This window comes from Arvicola amphibius, chromosome 5, assembly GCF_903992535.2.
Source record: "Arvicola amphibius chromosome 5, mArvAmp1.2, whole genome shotgun sequence".
NCBI lineage: Eukaryota > Metazoa > Chordata > Mammalia > Rodentia > Cricetidae > Arvicola > Arvicola amphibius.
The window spans coordinates 52,816,279-52,837,936 of NC_052051.1; the positions used below are offsets into that span (position 1 = coordinate 52,816,279).

The following is a 21,658-nucleotide window of genomic DNA, read 5'->3' on the forward strand; positions in this document are numbered from 1 at the left end:
GATCATCCTAAGTTTAATAAAGGACATTGCTTCCCAATATCTTTAGTTATTCCATGGATATGTTTTTAAATTCACCTTTGGGAACCTATTTTAATTTGGGGGATGCCCCTCAAACTTCAGTCAACATTGAAGTGGTTTGTTGTTGTTGTTGTTGTTGTTTTAATCCCAATGAAATAAAACAGCAATCAGCTTAAGGATGAGAATGTTAAATTCTTTCAGGACCCAGGAGAGGAACACTTGTCTGAGTTTGCCATGCGGAACGGGAGGAAGTACTGATCCCAGTTCCACTTCTTGCACACACTGTTCATATCCCCCACACGCACCAGCTGCTAGAGATCTCAAAGTCAGACAGGTAGCCCAATTCCAAACAAGTTCCCCAGGCTAGGTCTGACAGCAGGCACTCACTCTACCCTCTCACCTCTCTGCATCCTGTATTTCTCACAACCGCAATCTCCTTACCTGCTAATTCGGTACTACTTTATGGTATGCTATATGTTCTTACTCATCAAAAACCCCTCTGAAGCACTGCACTGTGTAGCTATTGTTGACCGTAGGCGAGATAATCGTCCTCTTGCTACTTCATCTTCCTCACCTTTGGAATGGAGATGATATTATCTATCTGATGAATGACTCAAGGAGCCGGTGACAACCTGGTGGTCCACCGTTTAGCACCACATGGGGTATACAAGACAAGCATAATAACTGGAATTAAAATCAAGTAAGAGACTCTGTGAAAGAACGAAAGCCATCAAATAAATGAAGCAAGGATGATAGAATGCATGGAGACTATTTCCAAAGTTGGGGGCAATAACATCTTCTATCCCACCTGCTCTGCTGCAAAGTGAACTGCTATGCTACCACCAAAGACAGAGTCTGAGCCCCCACCTTGTCAAATCTAGGCCAGTCCTGTGATTTCTTGATCACTAATATACAGCAAAAATGACTGTACACATTTCAGACGCAGCCCTGAAGTTTCCTGAGACCTTCCCCTCCTTGTCTGTAAGGAGCCAGTCATCATTTTAAAAGCACTACTACCTTGAGATCAACACACTAGGCAATCTCAAGGCATGTGGAGAGGGCCTGGGGAATGAGAAGCCATTTACAGGAAGAAAAACAAAATGCCCCAAAAGTACATGTGTTGAAGGAGCGGCGGGCTGTGTCCTGCCACCCGGCTAGCTTTACCCAAAATAATTACACGGAAACTGTATTCATTTAAATACTGCCTGGCCCCTGGCCCGTTATCTGTAGCTTCTTATTGGTTGATTCTCATATCTTGCTTTAACCCATATTTAGTAATTTATATAGCACCACGAGGTGTGGCTTACCAGGAGAGATCCTAACCTGCGTCCATCTCGGAGAGGAGAAGCATGGAGACTGCATATGGCGACTGTCTGAAGCATCTCCCCAATTCTGCTTCCTTTTTCCCACAATTCTGTTCTGTCTACTCCGCCTACCTAATTTTCTGTCTCTTAAAGGGCCAAGGCAGTATCTTTATTAATAATGAAAGTAACACATAGACACTCCTCCATCATACATGTACGTGATGAAGCCATCTTGAAGAAGGACCCATTCAGCACCTCTGCCTCTCGGCTCTCTGACACCCGGCAATTTGTTTACCAAATTCACCACAACTCGAAAAGATATCCAGAATTATGGATAAGTGAATCTCAAATGGGTACTGATTATAAATAACGATGATAAAGGCATTCTTCTAACTCTGAGAATTAAATAGAAGATCTCTATGCTTTGTGGAAATGAGTTCTGTAATTGATTAGCAATGTCTGCATAGGACACGAATTGAAACACTCCTGATAGGCATTGGAAATACATATGTGCTGCTCTGCTGCTGTTCTGCTGAACAAAACAGTGGAGAATGGATTAATGGGGTACAGAGGAGGGGGGATGTGGCCAGGATGTAAAATAAATTATTTAATTTAAAAAGAAAGAAAAATACATATGTGACACTTCAATCCATGGTTTCTGATTTACTACTGCAAAATGGTGTGCTATAGTTATTTTCTTTTTAATTAAATTTTTTATTTCACTTTACATTCCAACCACAGTTCTTCCTCCACCCTTCCTCCTTCCTGCCTCCCTTTGCTCCCCCACCCCGCAGTCCACCCTCCATCCACCCCTCCCAACAGGTAACAGCTCCCATGGGGAATCAACAAAGTCTGGCATTTTAAGTTGGAGCAGAACCAAGCCCCTCCCCACTGCATTGAGACTGAGCATGGTATCCCACCATAGGGAATGGGCTCCAACAAGCTAGCTCATGCACCAGGGATAGATCCTGGTCCTACTGCCAGGCTCCTCAGATAGTCCAAGCTTACCACTGTCTCCTGCCTTGTTATGTCCCATGGAGGCTCCACAGCTGTTAGTCTAGAGTTCATGAGTTTTCTTGAGCTTGGTTCAGCTGTCTCCATGGACTTCTCTATCATGATCTTGACTTCCCTTGCTCACCTCCTCCTTCTCTGCATTGGATTCCCAGAGCTCAGCCTGGTGCTTGGCTGTGGATCTCTGCATCTGCTTCCATCAGTTACTGGATGAAGGCTCTATGATAATAGTTGGGGTATTCACCAATCTGTTTACAGGAGAAGGTCAGTTCAGGCACCTTCTCCACTATTGCTAGAAGTCTTAACTCAGGTCATCCTTGTGGATTCTTGGGAATTTCCCTAGCACCAGGTTTCTCCCTCACCCCATGGTGGCTCTCTCTATCAAGATCTCTTTTTCAATGCTCTCCCACTCTGTCCCTCTCTCCCCTCAACCACCCTGTTCCCTTGGGTTCTCATCTCCCATCACCTCCACTTTGCTGTTCCCCTTTGCCTCCAGGAAATCTCATCTAATTCCCCTTCCCAGGGTGATCCATGTGTCTCTCTTATGGTCTTCCTTGGTACCTAACTTCTCTAGAGCAGTGGACTGTAGTCTTATTGTGCTTTGCTTTACATCTAATATCAACTTATGGGTAAGTACATACCATGTTTGTCTTTCTGAGTCTCAGAAAGTCACTCAGGATGGTTTTTTCTAGTTCCATCTATTTGCCTGCAAATTTCATGTTGTCATTGTGTTTTACAGCTGAGAATAATCCATGGTGTAAATGTACCATATTTTCTTTATCCATTCTTCAGTTGAGGGGCATCTAGACTGTTTCTAGGATCTGGCTATTATGGATAATGCTGCTATGAACATTGCTGGGGAAGTGTCCTTGTGGTATGATTGAGTATCCTTTGGGTATATGCCCAAGAGTGGTATCAGTGGGTCTTGATGAAGATTGATTCCCAGTTTTCTGAGAAACCACTATAATGATTTCCAAAGTGACTGTACAAGTTTTCACTCCCACCAGCAGTGAAGTAGTGTTCACTTTACCCCACATCCTCTCCAACATAAGCTGTCCTCAGTATTTTTTAACTTAGCATTTTGATAGATGTAAGATGGTATCTCAGAGTTGTTTTGATTTGCATTTCCCTGATGATTAAGGATGTTGAGCAATTCCTTAAATGTCTTGTGGACATTTGAGATTCTTCTGCTGAGAATTTCCTGTTTATCTCTGTACCCCATTTTTTAATTGGATTATTTTGTATTTTGATGTCTTTTTTTTCTTGAGTTCTTTATATATTTTGGAGATCAGCCCTCTGTCCAATGTGGTGTTGGTAAAGAATTTTTCCCATTCTATAGGCTGTTGTTTTGACTTATTTACTCTGACCTTTGCCTTAAAGAAGCTTTTTAGTTTCAGGAGGTCTCATTTATTAATTGTTGCTCTCAGTGTCTATGCTACTGGTATTATATTTAGGAAGTGGTTTCCTGTGACAAAACATTTAAAACTAGTTCCCACTTTCTCTTATATCAGGTTCAATATAACTGGATTTATATTTAGGTCATTGATCTGTCTGGACTTGAGTTTGTGCATGGTGATTGATATGTTTTTCTTTGTAATCTTCTACATGTTGACATCCAGTTATGCCAGCACCATTTGTTAAAGATGTTTTCCTTTTTCCCTTGTACCATTTTGGCTTCTTTGTTAAAAATCAGATGTTCATATGCGTGTGGATTAATGTCAGGGTGTTCAATTTGATTCCATTGGTCCACATGTCTTTTTTATGTCAATACTAAGCTTTTTTTTTTTATTACTATAGCGCTATAGTAGAGTTTGAAGTCAGGGATGGTGATACTTCTGGGAGTTCCTTTAATGTACAGGATTGTTTTGGCTATTCTGATTTTCTGTTTTACCATATGAAGTTGAGTATTGTTCATCCAAGATCTGTGCAGAATTGTGTTGGCATTTTGGTGGGGGTTGAATTGAATCTGTAGATTGCTTTTGGTAAGAATGCCATTTTTATTATGTTGATCCTACCTCTCCAAGAGCATGGGAGATCTTTTCATTTTCTGATATTTTCTTCAATTTCTTTCTTTATAAAGTTAAAGTTCTTGTCATACAGGCCTTTCATTTATTTGGTTAGAGTTACCCCAAGATATTTTATAATTGTGGCTATTGTAAAGGGAGATGTTTTTCTGATTGCTTTCTCGGCAATGAGGATTTTGTCTGCATGTACATATGTGCACCGCATGTATGTCTGCTGACCGTTGAGGTCATAAGGGGTCCTGGAACTGGAGTTACAGATGATTGTGAACCACAGGTTTGCGCTGAGAATCAAGCCTAGGTCCTCAGCAAGAGTAACAAGTTGACTGTTTTTTTTAATCACTAAGCCATCTATCTCTCCAGCCCCCACAGATATTTCACAGACAAGTTAGAAAATAAAGAAACTGATTTGAAGTGAGAATTATGACCATAAACACACCAATAAAGAAGATCTGACTGAATCAGACTAAAGTTCTAACTCCAAATGTTTCATATATATAATCATAAAAAATCATATACACATATATAGATAAGTAGTTTTTTAAATATATTTTTTTACCTGTGAAATCACAAGTGTGGGTTTAAAAATGTTAGCAACACAATCATTCATCTAATTAAATTACATACAAAACCCCTCACACATAAAAACAGTTGCTCTTATTAAAGGGAGAAAAGTAAGAGGTTTACCTTCCTCCCCACCTCCACCTGAGCCATCTCAGCAGCTGGGAGGGCTCAGTCTGAAACCAAACAGAAAGCTCCACTATCCCTTTGGGCCATATATAATTACAGCAGTATAATATTGTGATGAATTAGCCAACTTTATTCATCTCCATGATCCCAGTTATCTTACGAACCAACCAAATTCCCTTATCTGGGCATGAGGCATCCATCGCTTATAAAAGGATTCATCCTTTTATAAGTTTTTATAAGTGTTTATGGTCATAATTCTCACTTCAAATCAGTTTCTTTATTTTCTAACTTGTCTGTGAAATATCTGTGGGGGCTGGAGAGATAGATGGCTTAGTGATTAAAAAAAACAGTCAACTTGTTACTCTTGCTGAGGACCTAGGCTTGATTCTCAGCGCAAACCTGTGGTTCACAATCATCTGTAACTCCAGTTCCAGGACCCCTTATGACCTCAACGGTCAGCAGACACATTGGCTTGTGCCTTCACAAGGGTTCAGGTTGGTTTGGTCTGCCTAATTAGTGTCAGACCATACTGCAGCAACACACAATCAGAACCATCAGTGGCTTGGTATAAGACAAATTGTTTGGGCTTGGCCTCTCCATCTTCTAGCAACATCATCAAGAACATATCACCAAAGGTCAACAAGGAAGAAGAAAAGATGAGTAACCGACACTTTTAAATTCTCAGCTTATGCCTCAGTGTGTTAGAGCTGTCACAGCAAGTACTGAAGGCTCGTTGACTCAAACGATAGAGATTTAATACACATGGTTCTAGAAGCTGGAAGTTCTAGATAAGTGTATTAGCAGATTCGGTTTCTGCTGAGGCCTCCCTCTCTCTTTGGCTTACAGATGGCCGTCCTGTCTCCTGTCCTCATTGGTCCTTTCTCTGTGTGTATATACCCCAGTGTTTCTCCCTCTTCTTTTAATGGCATCAGGAATATTGGACTAGAAACCCACCATTACAATCTCATATAACCTTAATCTCCTCTTCAAAGGCCCAATCTCCAAATATAGTTCCACTGAGAGCTAAGACTTCAACTTCAGAGGATGCAATTCAGTCCATAACATCCTGACATCCTGTTTAAATTTTACTGACTACAACAAACCACCTAACTTCTAAGAGGATCTAAAACCCTTCATCTCCATGAGTACCTAGAAGGAGAGAAGAATCAGGCATGGGCAACCACTTGCCATCTCAGCCTCAAAAGATAAGAAGAGAAGACTGAGAATAATAGGTAATAGAGCACACACAGGCTCCTCCCACCCCTATCCTACAGTGAGTGACAGGAAGGCAGAACAAAGGAAGTTAATGGGAGAAACAGCGAACAGCATTCATCTGGAGGCACTGTGTAGAGAGAGGCACAGCATCCAGAGGTGTACCCACCTGATTTACTGCATTTGGGCAACAGACCCCAGCCCCAGGGAGAGAAATGGAAACTGAGTCAGGTATGCAAGTCCACATCCCTCTCCACTGGAGTGGGAGATCCAACAGCTGGTGTTCAGGAGTCATGCTTAGTCAGTGCTTCCTGTTGGCATCTGGGTAGGATCTATGGCCAGCAGTAACCACCACATGCACACTGCCCATCCCAAAGGTGTTATGCCCATAGAAGGTCATTATCTGGCTACTCCAGCAGGGGACACACACACACACACTTTCCCAACAACTCAGGGAGAAAAAGAACCCTCATCAGCCGTTCTCCTCATCCGTGTGGCTGAATGGAACAGCTCAAGATTTCCCCACAGGCCAGGGGGAAAGTAAATTACTCTCATATATTAAGAGGCACCCAACTAACACGTGTCAACTCTAGAAATGCCACAGAGCCATCTACTGGCCATCAGTAAGCAAACAAACGTACTCATCCGAAAAACGGCGAATGTGGGGAGCACAAAAATAAATCAACCCTAATAACTTCATTATAGAAATGTGATGGGAAGTGTCATCTCATTCCCTTCGATACACGAAAATCTAAGAGACACTGAAAGCCAGGCATGCCTTTAGCAAATGTGTTGAGGGAAGTTGAACTGTATCAGTCTAGGAGGGCACCAAGGTTCAGTTCCCTCCATTCTGCATGCTCACATTCTACGCACATAAAACACAGACTCATTTTATGAAATCTAAAACAGGCAAGTTTAATTAAGGAATCCGAAATCCCTCAGCATGGCTGACAAATGGTACAGTCGGCGCCCAATTTTCTGCTATTAAGTGGCTCTATGCTACAGCGATGGAGCTTCAGCAACGTGGTGAGGCCCATCCTCCCGAACAGCGGTCGTGATTTCTAACAAAGAAAGAGTCCCAGAGACTTGGGGACCAGGTGGTGGTAATAAGAGCCTCATTCGAGCAGGTGCCCTCTGTAACCGTAATACTGGGTTCAGAAAGTGATCTAAAACATCAAGCAGCCTTGCAGCCGACGAAACCCAATAACGCATGCACACGCACAGAGGCCAGGAATACGACGTTAATGTGGTTTCTGCTTTAAAGTACAAAACCTAGAAAGGACACCCAGGCAAAGAAAGGTGCTAAGAAACACCTTAGGGTCATTTTCACAGCCTATGGGCAGAATTCCAAAGCCCAGCCCAGGACATGATCAGGGCTGCGGTGAAATGCTATATTTGAGCACAGAACGGCTGACCTTCCGTTTAGGGTCAGAAATCGGCTAATCTGTTTCTCAGACTTGTTCCGCAGAAGCTGAGCAAATAGGATGAAGTTTAACTGAAAAGATGCCAGACTCCATGTCTTGCTATGGAAATCTTAAAAGATGCTCAGAACACCATGCACCGAGCCCACAGCGCCACCTACAGCTCTCTAGGCGAAACTCATCACCGCCCTGTTGAAAGGCCGCCCCAAAGAGCAGCCTTTTTAAAGTTAGTTAGTGGTTATTATGTTTATTTGGGGATGTGTGGGGAAGGAGAACACGGAAAGAAAGAGGCTTCGTCGTTGATTGGTTATATGCCTGATTGATTATATAGTTTGGAGTGTTTGTTTTCAGTTAAGAGCTTCTAAAAACATGGTTATATTTCCTCCAAGATGTATTTCAGAAAGTCGCCGGGGTGTACAATCAATCAGACAGAATTGTCAAGAGCATTTGATATTGAAATACGATGTGTAATGAGCAGTCCCTCATCTGCCCTCGCTGAAGTTACCAAACAAGCCCTAGCACATAGAATCCTCAACCTCACAGAAAGGGGTCACAGCTGTGGGTTGGTTCGCAAAAGGACTTACCTTTTCTCCAGTTTCAAAGTCATCCTCTCCCTCTGTCTTGTCAATCTGATCAAGCGTCTAATACTAGGTACAGAGGACGAGGGAAGATCAAAAGAAAGAAACACGAAGAGGGAATTCCAGCTTTTCAGAACGTGCACTGCTAGGCTTTATCCTGTCCCTTCATTACAACCCAACTCACGCACAGGCCCATGTGTTCTACCGACCTTTATTTGCTCAGAGAAGGGAAAGATCACTGAATCTGACTCAGTCAAAGAAGACTTCCTAAAGGCGGGGAAATGGGACTTCAAGTTCAAGCTCAAACGTCGACGGAGAATAATCACACAGCTAATAAGGGATGACTAGCTGTGTACTACGTAAGACAGCACGTACAGACCCACATATATACCAGAGACGCGGTCGCTGTCACACGCACTTCTGCGCTGTTTCCTTAGTGTGACTCGGACTTCCTCACATCAGTTATCATCGCCTGGTCTATGTGTATCTGTACGTTCTCTTTCTCTCTCCCCACCATAAGCTAAACAATGCAGGATCGACATTATTCTCGCTGCTCTTCTCAGTGCCCAGTTCGGGGGCATTGATTTAAAAAAAAAAAAAAGGAGGAAAGGAGCAGGGAAAGAAGGGGGAGTTAGAGGAAGCAAAGTGCTCAGTACATCCTCAAAACCCCGAGAGTCATGCCAGTAGATGACCTAGAAGGATGGAGGGATCCCTGATGCTGGACCAGAAGACTGGGTTCATTCATGTTTCCCCAAAGCTGTTCAGAAGATAACAGTGGTGATTATGCCAAAGTCTTCAAAGCTTAATTGAACGGGATGGATTTTGAGGGAAAAGATGACTGGGCATGAATCAATTACTCTATGTCATGTGCTGATAGTGATGGGTTACACCACTGAATAACACGCAAACCTAAAGTTAAAGAGATGGACAAATTAATGAGCATCAGTCTAGAATATCCTGTGTCTGAAGGTATGGAGGTGCCCACAAGTTAATGGAGACCTGCCAATAGGACCTGAAAGCCAACTTGAAAACTTTGAAATGTTGAACTTTAAATAAAACAATGATAGGGATGGCTCACAACCCAGTGGGTAGAGTGAAAAAACTATGAGACATTAAAGAAACAGGTTAATCAACAGATGAGAGGGTGAGTGCCAACTAACAAGATGGGAACAGGGGACAGCCATCTGGAAGCCATCATAAAGGAAGTCACCAAAAACCAAAAAGACTAGGGAACAGAGTCGTGACGTGACTGAGGAATTCAAAAAGCTCCCAACAAAATATTAATAATAGTGAAAAATAGTGATTACAGTGAAGAAATGTGACAGAAGCCAACCTGGCTAAAGGCCAGGGTGAAAATCAAGGGAGGAGTTGGCATCACCTGCCTCCCAGTGTGAGCACAGTGCCATTTCGGTGACTTCTAAGCATACACAGCCAGCGTCTAGCCAGGTTGGCCTTTAGAATGAAAGACCAGTGCTCTAAGCTTTTCTAGACCATGCAAGACAGGGAAACTCTGAGACATTCCAGGTGGCAGGAGACTAAGGAGCCATGACAACTAAGCAGCAGAGTGTGATTTGGCTAGTCCTTAGACCAGAATGGCAAACACGACATTAATGGGACAGTTGGGTCTGTGGATCCGGAGACTGGGTGGTTGTGGGTGGTCGTCTTAGAGCAGAGATCATTAAGAAGTGGAGCATTCTAAAATATTCTATCCTGCTAGCTAAAGAAAATAAGCAACACGAAAACTTCAGGAAGTCCTTGGTACCAACCAGACTCCCTGGTGCTCTCCGTCACCAAGATTATATTAGCACTAAGTGCTGATGGGAGATAATCTCAGACAAGCTGAGCTGCTTGGAAGAAAAGAAACAGAGAGCAATGGAGCTTCCAGGACATTCCCCAACCTGCTGAGCTGCCTTCAGGCTGTGCAGTGAGCCTTGAGTTGTCTGTCACCCATGCTGGGGTCGGCTTTGGGTGATAGGACTGCCTGAGTTGTTTCTGCTTCTGAAAGTAACCCGAATAAAATTCGCTGGCTAGATCTCAGTGATAGCCTTACTTTGGTCTGTCTTTAGGTTCTATCTGGAATAAGTAGACCTTTGGTTGTGTCTACGCAGGAATGGTATCGTACAAACATGTAGATATACACCAATGTTGTTTATTGTTTGATTTGGAAGACAATGTGGTAGCTGTTTAGAAAAGTACCCTCCTCGGGAATGCCTAATTGGTATGTTTAAAAGGATTGCAGCATCGTGTCTGCAGTCTGCCCGAAAATATCTCATTTAAAAAGAGTAATAATAATAATAATGGCTACGTATAATAACAAGGTTTTATTTTAATCACATAAGACAGTGTTTGAAATGACCTTGCACATGGCCAATCTGCATCATGAGTTAGTTGTCTCTTCCAAAGAAAAGAAGAAAATGCTGAGGCTGGGTCTGCTCCTCTTTCCAACATCGGAGGTGAAGCCTACACGGTGACCAAGTCCCAGTGTCTGGTTAGCAGTGATCACAGCAGATACTCAGCCACACGCCAGTGTGGTGATAGCTCTTTCTGAATTCCGAAGCACTTCGGGAACCACAATCTCTCACATTTGCCCCCAGAGCACTCCAACAAAACAGGCAATTACCATGATTATTGCTGGGCTTTGTACGTTATTGTTATGGGTGTCATCATGATGAAATGACAGTCCCGAGACCTCAGAGAAGCACTAAATAAATAATAACTAAGGTGATGGTTTACCTTTGCAGTCAGCGGAGCAAAACTGTACACACACATACAAACCACACACCTTGATGTTCTCTGGACCACAGAAGCCTCTCTCGAGCTCAAGGGAAAACCCTCGCATTCTGTACGCATTCACAGTTCGAAAGGAGACCATCCAGACCCTCATCCCAAAGAGTAGGCTATGTGACCTTCGAGAGATCATTTTTCTAGTTTCCACCTCTGGATTTTCACTCATGCTACCCCTTTTCTGGGACTCTCTTTCTATATAGCACAGCTGTCCAAGGACAACTTCTTGAGCTGCTCTCATTATGGCAACCAGAAAGGTCACAAGCAGAGGAATGCAGACCATTAAGTGGGTTTAAACAGTTCTTTCTACAAGTAACAAGTCTCTGAACCCAAGACATTTCACAGTGGTTTATCAAGAGTGAGCATCAAAAAGAGACAAAGGATTTAGTAACTCTGAACAGTTGGTATTTATCCTATCCAGGGCTTCCCTGATCTAGTTACAGAACTCAAACTAACAGTTGAATTTTCTGTGTAAAGAATGTCTCCCCTGTGGAGCACCACAGGCATTCAGACAGGCTTGGACTCTTAACTCCTGCTCTGATGATCACTATGGGATCTTACTCAAAATTCACTGCCCCTCTAACCTTGCTCTCTCGTTTTAAAATGCATATAATGATAGCAACTCTGGGCTGACATATGCAGAAGCCAACACCATCTATTTTATAGTCAGGGAAAGCCATTGCTCACAAACCAAAATGCACAGCTGGTTTTAACCCGGGGATGGCGATGATCAGATCGGTGTTAGTGAGTTAATTTCTCATTCTGTTCCTGTTTATGCAATTAGATGGTTCTCACAAAACAATATTCAAGATTTCTTGATGATTGTAGCTTTGTTCCTACTGGGGTTCTCTGACTTCCCCTCTGGTACCAGGCCAGGGAGTGAGCAAAAACAGCTATGAATTCATCATTTATGTCTGATAAGAAATGACATACCTGTCCAGTGAACCCCAGACTACAGTATGTAGTGACCAAGGGCACAGTAACAACCTATCAGAAACACGAAACACCTATTAAAACTTAGGAGGACAGCCAGACATGGTGGCATATGCACTAGACATGGTCACACGTGCCTGGAAATACACCACCCCGGGTTCTGAAGCATGAGGACTGCAAGTTTGAAGTCAGCTCAGGGTAAGTAGAGACACCCTGCCTTTAAAAAATGAATGCTTTTATAACAACAAATTTGAAAGAGGGGAATATATTTATCCTTCAGAGATGTCACTATGGAGCCACCCAGAATGCTCAGCAGGTAAAGCCACTTGCTACCAAGTTTGATGACCCGAGTCTGTTCTCTGGGACCAGGATGGTGGAAGGAAAGAATCAACTCTGGAAGGCTGTCTTCTGATCTCCACTTGTGCATTCACACACACACACACACACACACACACACACACACACACACAAAAATCAATCAATAAATAAATGCAAATACTAAAAGAGTCAATGTTATAAAAGACAGAGAAAGGCTATGGCAATGTTCCCGATGAATTGATGAAGCAATAGACCCTGGACATGTAAGTGTGTAACCCAGCCATAGACTGGAGTCTGAACTGGAGTAGGGCTATAAAGGACATCCTTAATCAGCTTATAAGTCAGAATATGGACAATAGATCAAATAAGTTACTAATCTGTGAGGTTGACAACCACATTGTGTTCATACAAAAGAACATCCCTAATTAGTATTTTAGTACTCCTGGTGTTAAAGTTTAATTATGCAAAACAATGTATATAAACATACATAACTATAAGTTTATAGAGAGATGGGAAGAAAGACAACTTACAGGGAGTGGAGGAATCCCTAAGTGAGTTAAGTCCTAAGTCAATGTGTGCTGTCAACATAGTACAGTCACGTCAAGAACTCAGGGGGAAATGGCAAATCCGTCCCTTCTGTTTCATGTGTGGTTGTTGACAGTCTATACAAACACTGTTCACCGTATCATTCTCCCCAGTGGATGCTTAGCCTGACCTGTTCAGTGTGTGGATGCTGACAATGTGTGCAGAAAATGCCTGCCATAGCTTTCTCTTTCCTGGATGTTTACAGTCTGAAGACTGCTTCTACTGAGATTAGCTGAACCAGCCTCCTCAATACAGCTGTGTACCATGAGCCCTGCTCCTAGTTCAGTTGTGTTCAATAACCCTGCTCCCTGTTGAGCTGTGTTCAATAACCCCGCCTCTCTGTTCAGCGCTATAAAATGAACACTCTGCGCTTCCGGAATGCTTAGGTTTCTCCAGTGGAGAGCCCACCCCACCCAATCCAGGCTTTGTGTCTTTGGATCTGTTTGTCTTTTCTTCATGCCTCACCAACCCAAGCTGGTCCAAGTCTCTGGAGCCGTACTGTACCCAACATTAAATGAAACATTTCAATCAGTGAATCTGAGTAAAGTCTGTCTAGTTGTTCATTGTGCTATTTCATGTTTGCAGTTTTTTGTGACTTTCAGATGCTGAAAGAGAAGGAAGGGAAGGGAGGCGCATCTCCACCAGGGGTCTGGAAGGGCCAATGGATACAAAACCATCAGATACGTCCTTGGATCTCACATCGCTTCTACCACTGCTTTGCAATGCTGTTAACAACAACAGTATCATTTGCATAAACATCTAATGTTTTACAATGCTCTCATGAAATTCATACACTATTTTACATGCCTTACATGTATTAACATAATTCAGTAATAGTTCATACACTTATCCCATTTGATATCTTGACCTCAGGTTTATGATAAGAAAATAGTATATGACTAAGTCAGTAGCAAAGAGCCTCACCCAACTGTGATGGGATGTCATGGCTCTAAGACTCACTGCTGGCTCCTTCTGCTTTGTATTACATCCTCCTTCCACCCCAGGTGACTTCCAAGCCTGGAAGAGCACTAATTCACCGTAAGAGCTTTTAGAAGCACAGGTCCCCAAGTCCCACCTCCTGCGTACAGAACTGACATGGAAAACTACAGCTTATAGCTTTGCTCACAACAAATAGGTTTCCTCATCAGCATCCTTCAAAAACACTCAAGAGCAAGGAGGTGCTGGCCCTACCAGCAGACCCAAGCCACGTGGACGGCAGCCACCTGCTCACATTACACAGGTTTGATTGAGTCGAGCTAGACAAAACCTCCTGGTGAATGTCTGGGAAGCTATGTTTTGAGAAGCTTGATAGAATGTACTACCAAGTTTAGAACCATGCTATGGAGTCACCCAGCTTTCCCACCCAACAGAGGCAGAGAAGGCTTTACCACCAGAGGGAAATGGGGGCATGCGGGGGGCTTTGTCCTCCAAATGCCTAAAATATCGTGGAGACAATCAATATGGTTTAAGAAAACACAAAATGGATTCCATGCTTTGTTTTGTTTTTGTGAGCTTTTTATTCTAATTTTTTTTTGGTTTGGTATTTTATTGTCTTATTGGTCTTTAGGTTTCTGATTTTGATTTTGGTATTTGGTTTTATTTTATTTTGAAGGAGAGAGAATAAAGTTGGATGGGTAGGGTGGATCTTGGAGAAGTTTGGAGAGGGAAAAGAATATGATCAAAATATATAAAATAAAATTAATAATTTTTTGGAAAGAAAGAAAGCTTGAAAGCCATCGCTTTTAATGAATTGCTCATCAGCGTAGAGAGTGGCTCCTCACAGATAAAATCACAAGACAAGGCCAAAGTTGATGCTCTGTGGAGAGTGGATAAAATTGGACAGGCAATGCTGGGGATATTCACACAGGCAGCAAGCACGTGTTAGATGAGGCTCATGGAGAAATGTTATCAAACCCAAGGAGAACTGAGAATAGGCCTGGTGGGTGCTCTAGTTAACTATGTGAGCTTGTACATGCACATACACACATGTGTATACACACACACACACATGAACTGCCAACCACATCTTACAAAGGCCCCTCAGCCTTAGCTTCCTTCTGTTTAATATGACAGTAAACAGCACAGATTTCTGCAAGATTCTTAAACTAAATTAAATTAAAGGTTTGTTTTCTGTTAGACTGGAAGTGGCATAATTTCCAGTTCTAGAAATGTCTCCCTCCAGCCTCACATTCTCAGTGCTGCCTGCCCTCTGAAATAAACGAGCTAACAAGGAAGGTACTTTTGTGTACTTTACGCCTGTCAAAGTCACCCCAGAGGAAAGACAGAGCCATTGGCACACAGAGAAGAGTGGAGAATGCTCACTTGGCTCTGACCTGCCCTTGTCACTTCCTAGTTACATGACCTGGGCAAGTTATTTTCTTTCAGCCCAGGATCCTCCCTAAAACACAGGCTCTCCCTTACTGAAGTCCTGAGGATATGATAAGAAATTGGATGCAAAGCTCCTGACCAGCTGTGTGCTTCAAAGCGCTTGACCATCGATCATGGGATTAAGACTAAGCAAGCACAGCTTCAGAAGAAACAGAATGACCTTCTTCCTAGCACCAACAGCACTCAACCAAAGCAGTCCTATTAACAAATTAGTATTGTTTCCACTGTTGTCCTATGTACAACCCTAACCTACTGATTTAGCATCTTGTTTCCCAAACTTCATATCTCATAGAAGAAAATTAGACATCGGTGTTATTCAGGTTCCCATCAATGCCTTATACATATGGTGGATGAGTCTGCAGTGAGCGAAGATGGCCCTGCACATCTGTATGGTAGATGAAGCTGCAGTGAGCGAAGACAGCCCTGCACATCTGTATGGTGGTAATCACTAGCCTCTGCATCATCTCACGTACACACTCCTTTGTGTAGGAGTGTTTCCTGAGCTCTCTGAACTGGAATCATGATGAGCAGCACTTTGAGGATAATGCCCTGAGGATGGAGACAAGGACATCTTTCTTGCCTATGACTAGCTCTTGGAGGGAGTCCTAATCAAAAAATGGGAGCTTGCTGCACAGAAGGGATGGAGCATCCTGACAGCAGAAAGGTAAAGAAATAAAAGCATTCTACACATCTGCAGAGATGGGTCCTCTAGAGTTATAGGGAGGGAGGACTGGGGCGATGGGCTGGAGTCTCCGGTGACTAAAGGTTAGGTTCCTTTGTGCAACACTCACAGTAATGTCATTCAACCAAGCAGGTAAGATACAGTTTGGCCCGCCTCATATCTAGGCAATCAAGCATTTCTAGGCAGAGTTCATGAAGGAAGATCAGGAAGAAAATTGGCCAAGCAGATTTCTGAGGCAGGCCTTTCAGTTTCTGGCAGGTAACACTCACTGCTGGACAAAAGGAAAAAGCTAAGAGGGTGCTGACCTTTTCTCCTCTTCTGCATACCATTACATCACTGGCTTGAGTGGAAGGCCCACCAAGAGCCCCTGTGACCATGCATTGTAAACAGGTACTGCCTGGAAAAAATGTGCCAGCAGGTCAAACCCCATCCTCCCTGGAGAAGCCTCAGTCTCCCTGCCTGCCAAGAGGATGCTGTGTCAGGTTCACAGGGTCCTTCCCTGAGAAGATGGACTCCTCTTAGACCGCAAGCTCCTCCCACCTCGTCCAAGGCTGGTTTCCATCTGAGTTACCTGAGAAGCTCCAACAGCTGGCAGGACCCATACAGTCCATAACTGCAGAATGCATGGAGGGATGAGCACGGCTAACTGAGCAGGCAGGCCATCACAGCTTCCTATCCTCGTAACACCAGCTCTCCTTGGAGACGAGGTCCATTCTCGGGTCTTACAACCTCATTCAAAGCCAACTCAGAACCCTCCCCCAGGAACAGATCCACGATGGCCTAAGGAAAGTGGCAGATCATCTGAGCTACCGCCCACTCTGATTAGCACATGAAGAGAACATACAGAGGAGAGAAGTCAGGAGAAAAGCAGCTTTCCCACCCACTCCCCAGCTATCTCTTCATCACCTGGAATGCTACACAAATATATCCAGCTTCACTCAGAATGCTAGGGCATCCACATCAGGCTAGACAGTGGAAGGTCCAGACCATCTCCTAGGCCTTGAAATAGCCAGGACCACTTCAGCTCCACAACTTTCTGAAAAACAACAGCTTCCCAGGTTCTTGTTTCCAGAGTCCTCAAACGTTTTCTCCAGAGCTAAACTGTACATATCTCCGGCTTTGCAGACCACACATGGGCTTTCTCATCCTTCCCCAGCTGTGTCCTCATAGAGTAAGTACACCTGAGTCATCACATAAGTAAGACCATGTTCTAAGATACTTTCATTTACTTAAAGAATGGATAGTAGGCTGTGTTTGCCTCACAGGTCATAATTTCACAACCGCCACAGTATTGAATTCTTGTGTTGAAGCTATCTACACAGTGGTTGCTGCAGTCCTGATAATATGATACCTAGCCCGAATATCTGTGAACACCCACCCCTGGTGCCACGACCTTAGCTCAAGCCCTATTCATCTTGAAGTTACTTGGCCCTTGCTATGACTATGACTGCCTCTCTCTCTCTCTCTCTCTCTCTCTCTCTCTCTCTCTCTCTCTCTCTCTCTCTCTCTCTCTCTCTCACACACACACACACACACACACACACACACCCCTTCCCTCTAGCCAACACTCACTTGTGGCTTTACCATCTCTTGTCACTCCTCCATACATTCTCTCAGCATCGCCACCTCGCTTTGGGTTTCCCTAGTGTCAATTAGGTCCCAATAAGGAGCAAATAAGGAGTCTTGCTAGATCAATTCAAGATGGGCCAAGGAACCATGACAGAGTCAGATGTAGGTGAGGCCCAGGCCAGGGCACAATTCTGTCACTCAGGGTTTGGAGTTATGTACTGTTTCTGGCATCCAGCCCAGCAGAAGCCAGGAAGCAGGTACCAGAACCCACAGCAGGGCTTTGTCAACAATCTAAGCTGAAGGACCCGGTTTGTACATTTTCTATTCGTTTTGTTCTCGGAGTATGATTTCTTATAAAATATAATAAAAATGATACTAGAAAACACACTAAATAAAGCTCCTGAAATAATTAGATTCAACAAGTAAAAATCTTCATAAAATTTCTATAAAACCTCATAAATTTATAGTCTTAATTTTTATTTTGATCTCATTGTGAAATCAAGACAGCCTGCAAGGGTGGAATCAGAGGAATAAAAAGACAACTTACTCTCCCTCTCCCCCATCCCACCACCATGACCTTTTGTCACCAACCAGTGGTCAAACTCAACCAGAAAATAGAGACGAGAAGAGACAATTGATATAGATCACATTTGATGGGCTCCTGGGGCAGAGGGTAGAGAGAGAGTGAGGGCACATGTGGGAGCAAGCATGTGTGCATGCGTGCCACAGCATGCATGAATAAGAGCGCATATGGGAACAAGCATGTGTGCATGAGCAACAGTACATATGAAACAAGCACATGTGCATGTGTGTCACAGCAGCACAAATGAAAGCACATATAAGAGCAAGCATGTGTGCCACAGCATGCATGAATAAGAGCATATATAGGAGCAAGCATGTGTGCATCTGTGCCACAACGTGCATGAATGAAAACACATTTGGGAGCAGGCATGTGTGCATGTGTGCCACAGCATGCATGAGTGACAACACATATGGAAGCAAGCATGTGTGCCACAGTGTGCACAAGGGAAAGGGTATGTTGGAGCAAACATGTACGCACATGTGCCATGGATTACATGAGTGAGAATACACATGGGAGCAAGCATGTCTGTACTGATTGTGTGAGAGTACACATGGGAGCAAGCATGTGTGCATGTGCACCCCAGCATGCACAAGGGAAAGTGTATATGGGAGCCAGCAGATGTGAATGTGTACCACAGTAAGCACTAGAGAAGTGCACATGAGAGCAAACATGTGTGCATGTGTGCCACAGCATGCATGAATAAGAGCACATACAGGAACAAGCATGTATGCATGAGTGACAGTACATATGAAATCAAGCACATGTGCGTGAGTGCCACAGCATGCATATACATGTCAGAAAGGAAGGTTAAGGAATACACCGAGGTAGCTCAGTGGGTCAAGGTGCTTGCTGACAAGCTTGCCCACCTGAGTTTGAGCTCCAGGACCCACATGGCAGAAAGAGAAACCTGATGTCTGCAAACTGTCCTCTGACCCCCATGGAAGTAAACATAAATATAATCAATATTGGAATAGAAAAATATGTCTCCATCTCCACTTTTCTCAGCCTCGTGGGATCTTTCCATCTACTGCCTAGCATTGGCCTTAAATTGCTCCATCGTGTGGACAGGCGCTTTCTTTAGCTACTTGGCAGTCAAGCAAACAGACAGAACTAATGTTTATTAACCTAATCAGAAAGCCTCATCTCACCCAAACAATTTCTCTTATATCTTCCTGCCCTGAGATAATCAAGATAAGTCTATGTTGAGTTAAAGCCCTATGGTCTCTGGGCATAAAGGAGAAAATCAGATCAGAGAGTTGGGAATGCAGCTCAGATTGGCAGAGTGTTTACCTGACATGCACAAGGCCCTGGATTCAATTCCCAGAACTAGAGGGAAAAAAAATTAATTAAATCAGTTCAGAGCTCTCCAATACATTTTTAATAACATGAACTGCTTTTACATATTGAATTACAAAAGCCACCTTCCTCAAAAAGAACAATAATTTGTTTTGAAATTTATTTTGAGATTATAATTTAATCACATCATTTCTCCCTTCCCTTTGCTCTTTGCAAAGCCTCCCACATACCCCTCCCCACTCTCCTTCAAATTCATGGCCGCTTTTCTCAGTACTTGTTATTGCATGCACAGATGTACATGTTTATACATACATACTCATAAATATAACCTGTTCAGTCTGAGCCAAATTTGTAATATTAAGCTTAAGAAGAGACACCTGCCTGCTGTTTGCTGTCATTACTTGATGTTGGATAAACTGATCACTTTTATTCCATTTGTCTCTGTTCTTTATATTTTCTACAAAATTTAAATATGAGAGAAACTTTCACATGCATTATACAAAAGAAAGAAATCTAAACCTCAAACCTTTGCCTGAAACTTAAGTCCAGTCTCTTCCCTGTATCTCTAAACGATGACCTAAGTTGCATCAATCACTTCATACTATGGGACAATGGTCTGTACCCTGTCACTTGTATTTTAAATAAACACTGATTGGCCAGTAGCCAGGCAGGAAGTACAGGCGGCATGAAATAGAGGCGGGGCAATGAGAATTCTGGGAAGAGGGAAGTTTCAATCTGCAGCCATCACCCAGATGCAGAAGAAGCAAGATGTGACTGCCTTGCCGAAAAAGGTATCAAGCCGCATGGCTAACACAGACAAGAATTATAAGAGTTAATGAGATGCCTGAGCTAATAGGCTACATTATGATTAATGTAGACCTCTGTGTATTTCTTTGGGACCTAATGACTTCGGGACCTGGTGGGACAGAAAACCTCTGACAACTTCACAAACCACCTACCCAGGGCTGAGAGAAGCCAGATTCTATTCCCAGCACCTACACCATGGCTCATAACCATCTGTAACTCCAGATATAGGAATCAGAAGGAAGAATCTCTGAAGGCAAAAGTAATGAGAGGTAAAAACATTCCCCAGCTCAGTAGGCCCAAGCCTGTCACTTCTGAGTTCTGAAGGAATGTGTATAAGGTTAATGTCTACCAGCAGAACCTGTGACATCATCCCACCCAAAGACACTGCCCTTCCAGAAACCTGCACCCCTACCCCATGGCAAGCCTCACTCTCCTCTTCCTGAGCCCTGCTCCTAACTTAAAGACAATTCCAAACATGCCCTCTCCTTTGACTAGCCCCAGACTTGCAATGAAGTGGAAAGGTTTCAGATGCTAAGCTTTTCTAGAATTGAGCACAGCTGCTCTCTTCTCCAGCTTGGGAAACTGAAAGCTGGAGACCAATGTGTGGACCAGTAAGTAGGTCGTGGTTCCTGCAGCAGTGGCCTAAAGTGATTCTTGTATACGTGATCTCTGAAGCAGTTCCCTGCTTGGGGGATTTATTCAGAATGCATTAGCATAAGCAGACCCAAGAGGTTGTGTGAAGTCTGCAAAGGATTTCACATTTACTCCACCAAGAGGCTCCGCCTGTACCAGGAATCATGCCCCATTCTTACTAGCATTTCTTCCCACATCCAGGGAGTCAATCCCTTCTGAATTATTCCCAGGTCTTCCTGGAGCCCGTAGTGAGAATGTTACAGAGTGAACACACAACCCAAATCCTGTACAAGATATGGCACAGGGATTTCAGGAGAGCACAGGTCTTCTCAGCTAGAGACTTTAAAGGACAATGTCTTCTCTGATTGTTTTCTGTGCACCACATGAAGGCTATTGGCCAGCCCGATATGAGCACCATGGGCAGCAAGGCTTGGCCATCCTGGGAGCAGAATGAGGAAGTAGTTCTAGGCTACTGTACAACCAGGGATATCCTGGAGAATGAAAGGACTGCCACTGATGTCTGAACCAGCACGAGTGTTCAGCAGGAAAGTGACTGACATGGTCAACTCCAGGGAAAGCCTTCCACTTCCATCAGCTTAGCTTAGCTTCCTGCTAGCTTGGTGTTCCACTCTCCCCCAGAGTCAAAGGGAAACTGTTCTCCCAAATCAAGCCAAGTCTAATTCAGCCAGCTCTCTGGCATTCCAGGAAAGATGCTATCACCTAGGCTACAAAAATGAGAGCAGACTCCTTATCACTCTGGTTCCTCACTGCATCCCCAAGCTGAACTAGTCCTTAGCAGTTAGTAGATGCTGAATGAATATTTGT

At 43.5% G+C, this 21,658-nt stretch overlaps 1 protein-coding gene across 1 annotated transcript in view; it reads left to right on the forward strand.

The window, feature by feature from the left end:
* LOC119815205 (nucleolin-like) overlaps nucleotides 1-13,630 on the forward strand; it is a 72,257-nt gene extending 58,627 nt beyond the window's left edge. Inside the window, 1 exon segment of the mRNA XM_042055141.1 lies at nucleotides 13,478-13,630. Coding sequence (XP_041911075.1) covers nucleotides 13,478-13,630 — 153 coding nt within the window.
* Nucleotides 13,631-21,658: the final 8,028 nt, after the last annotated feature.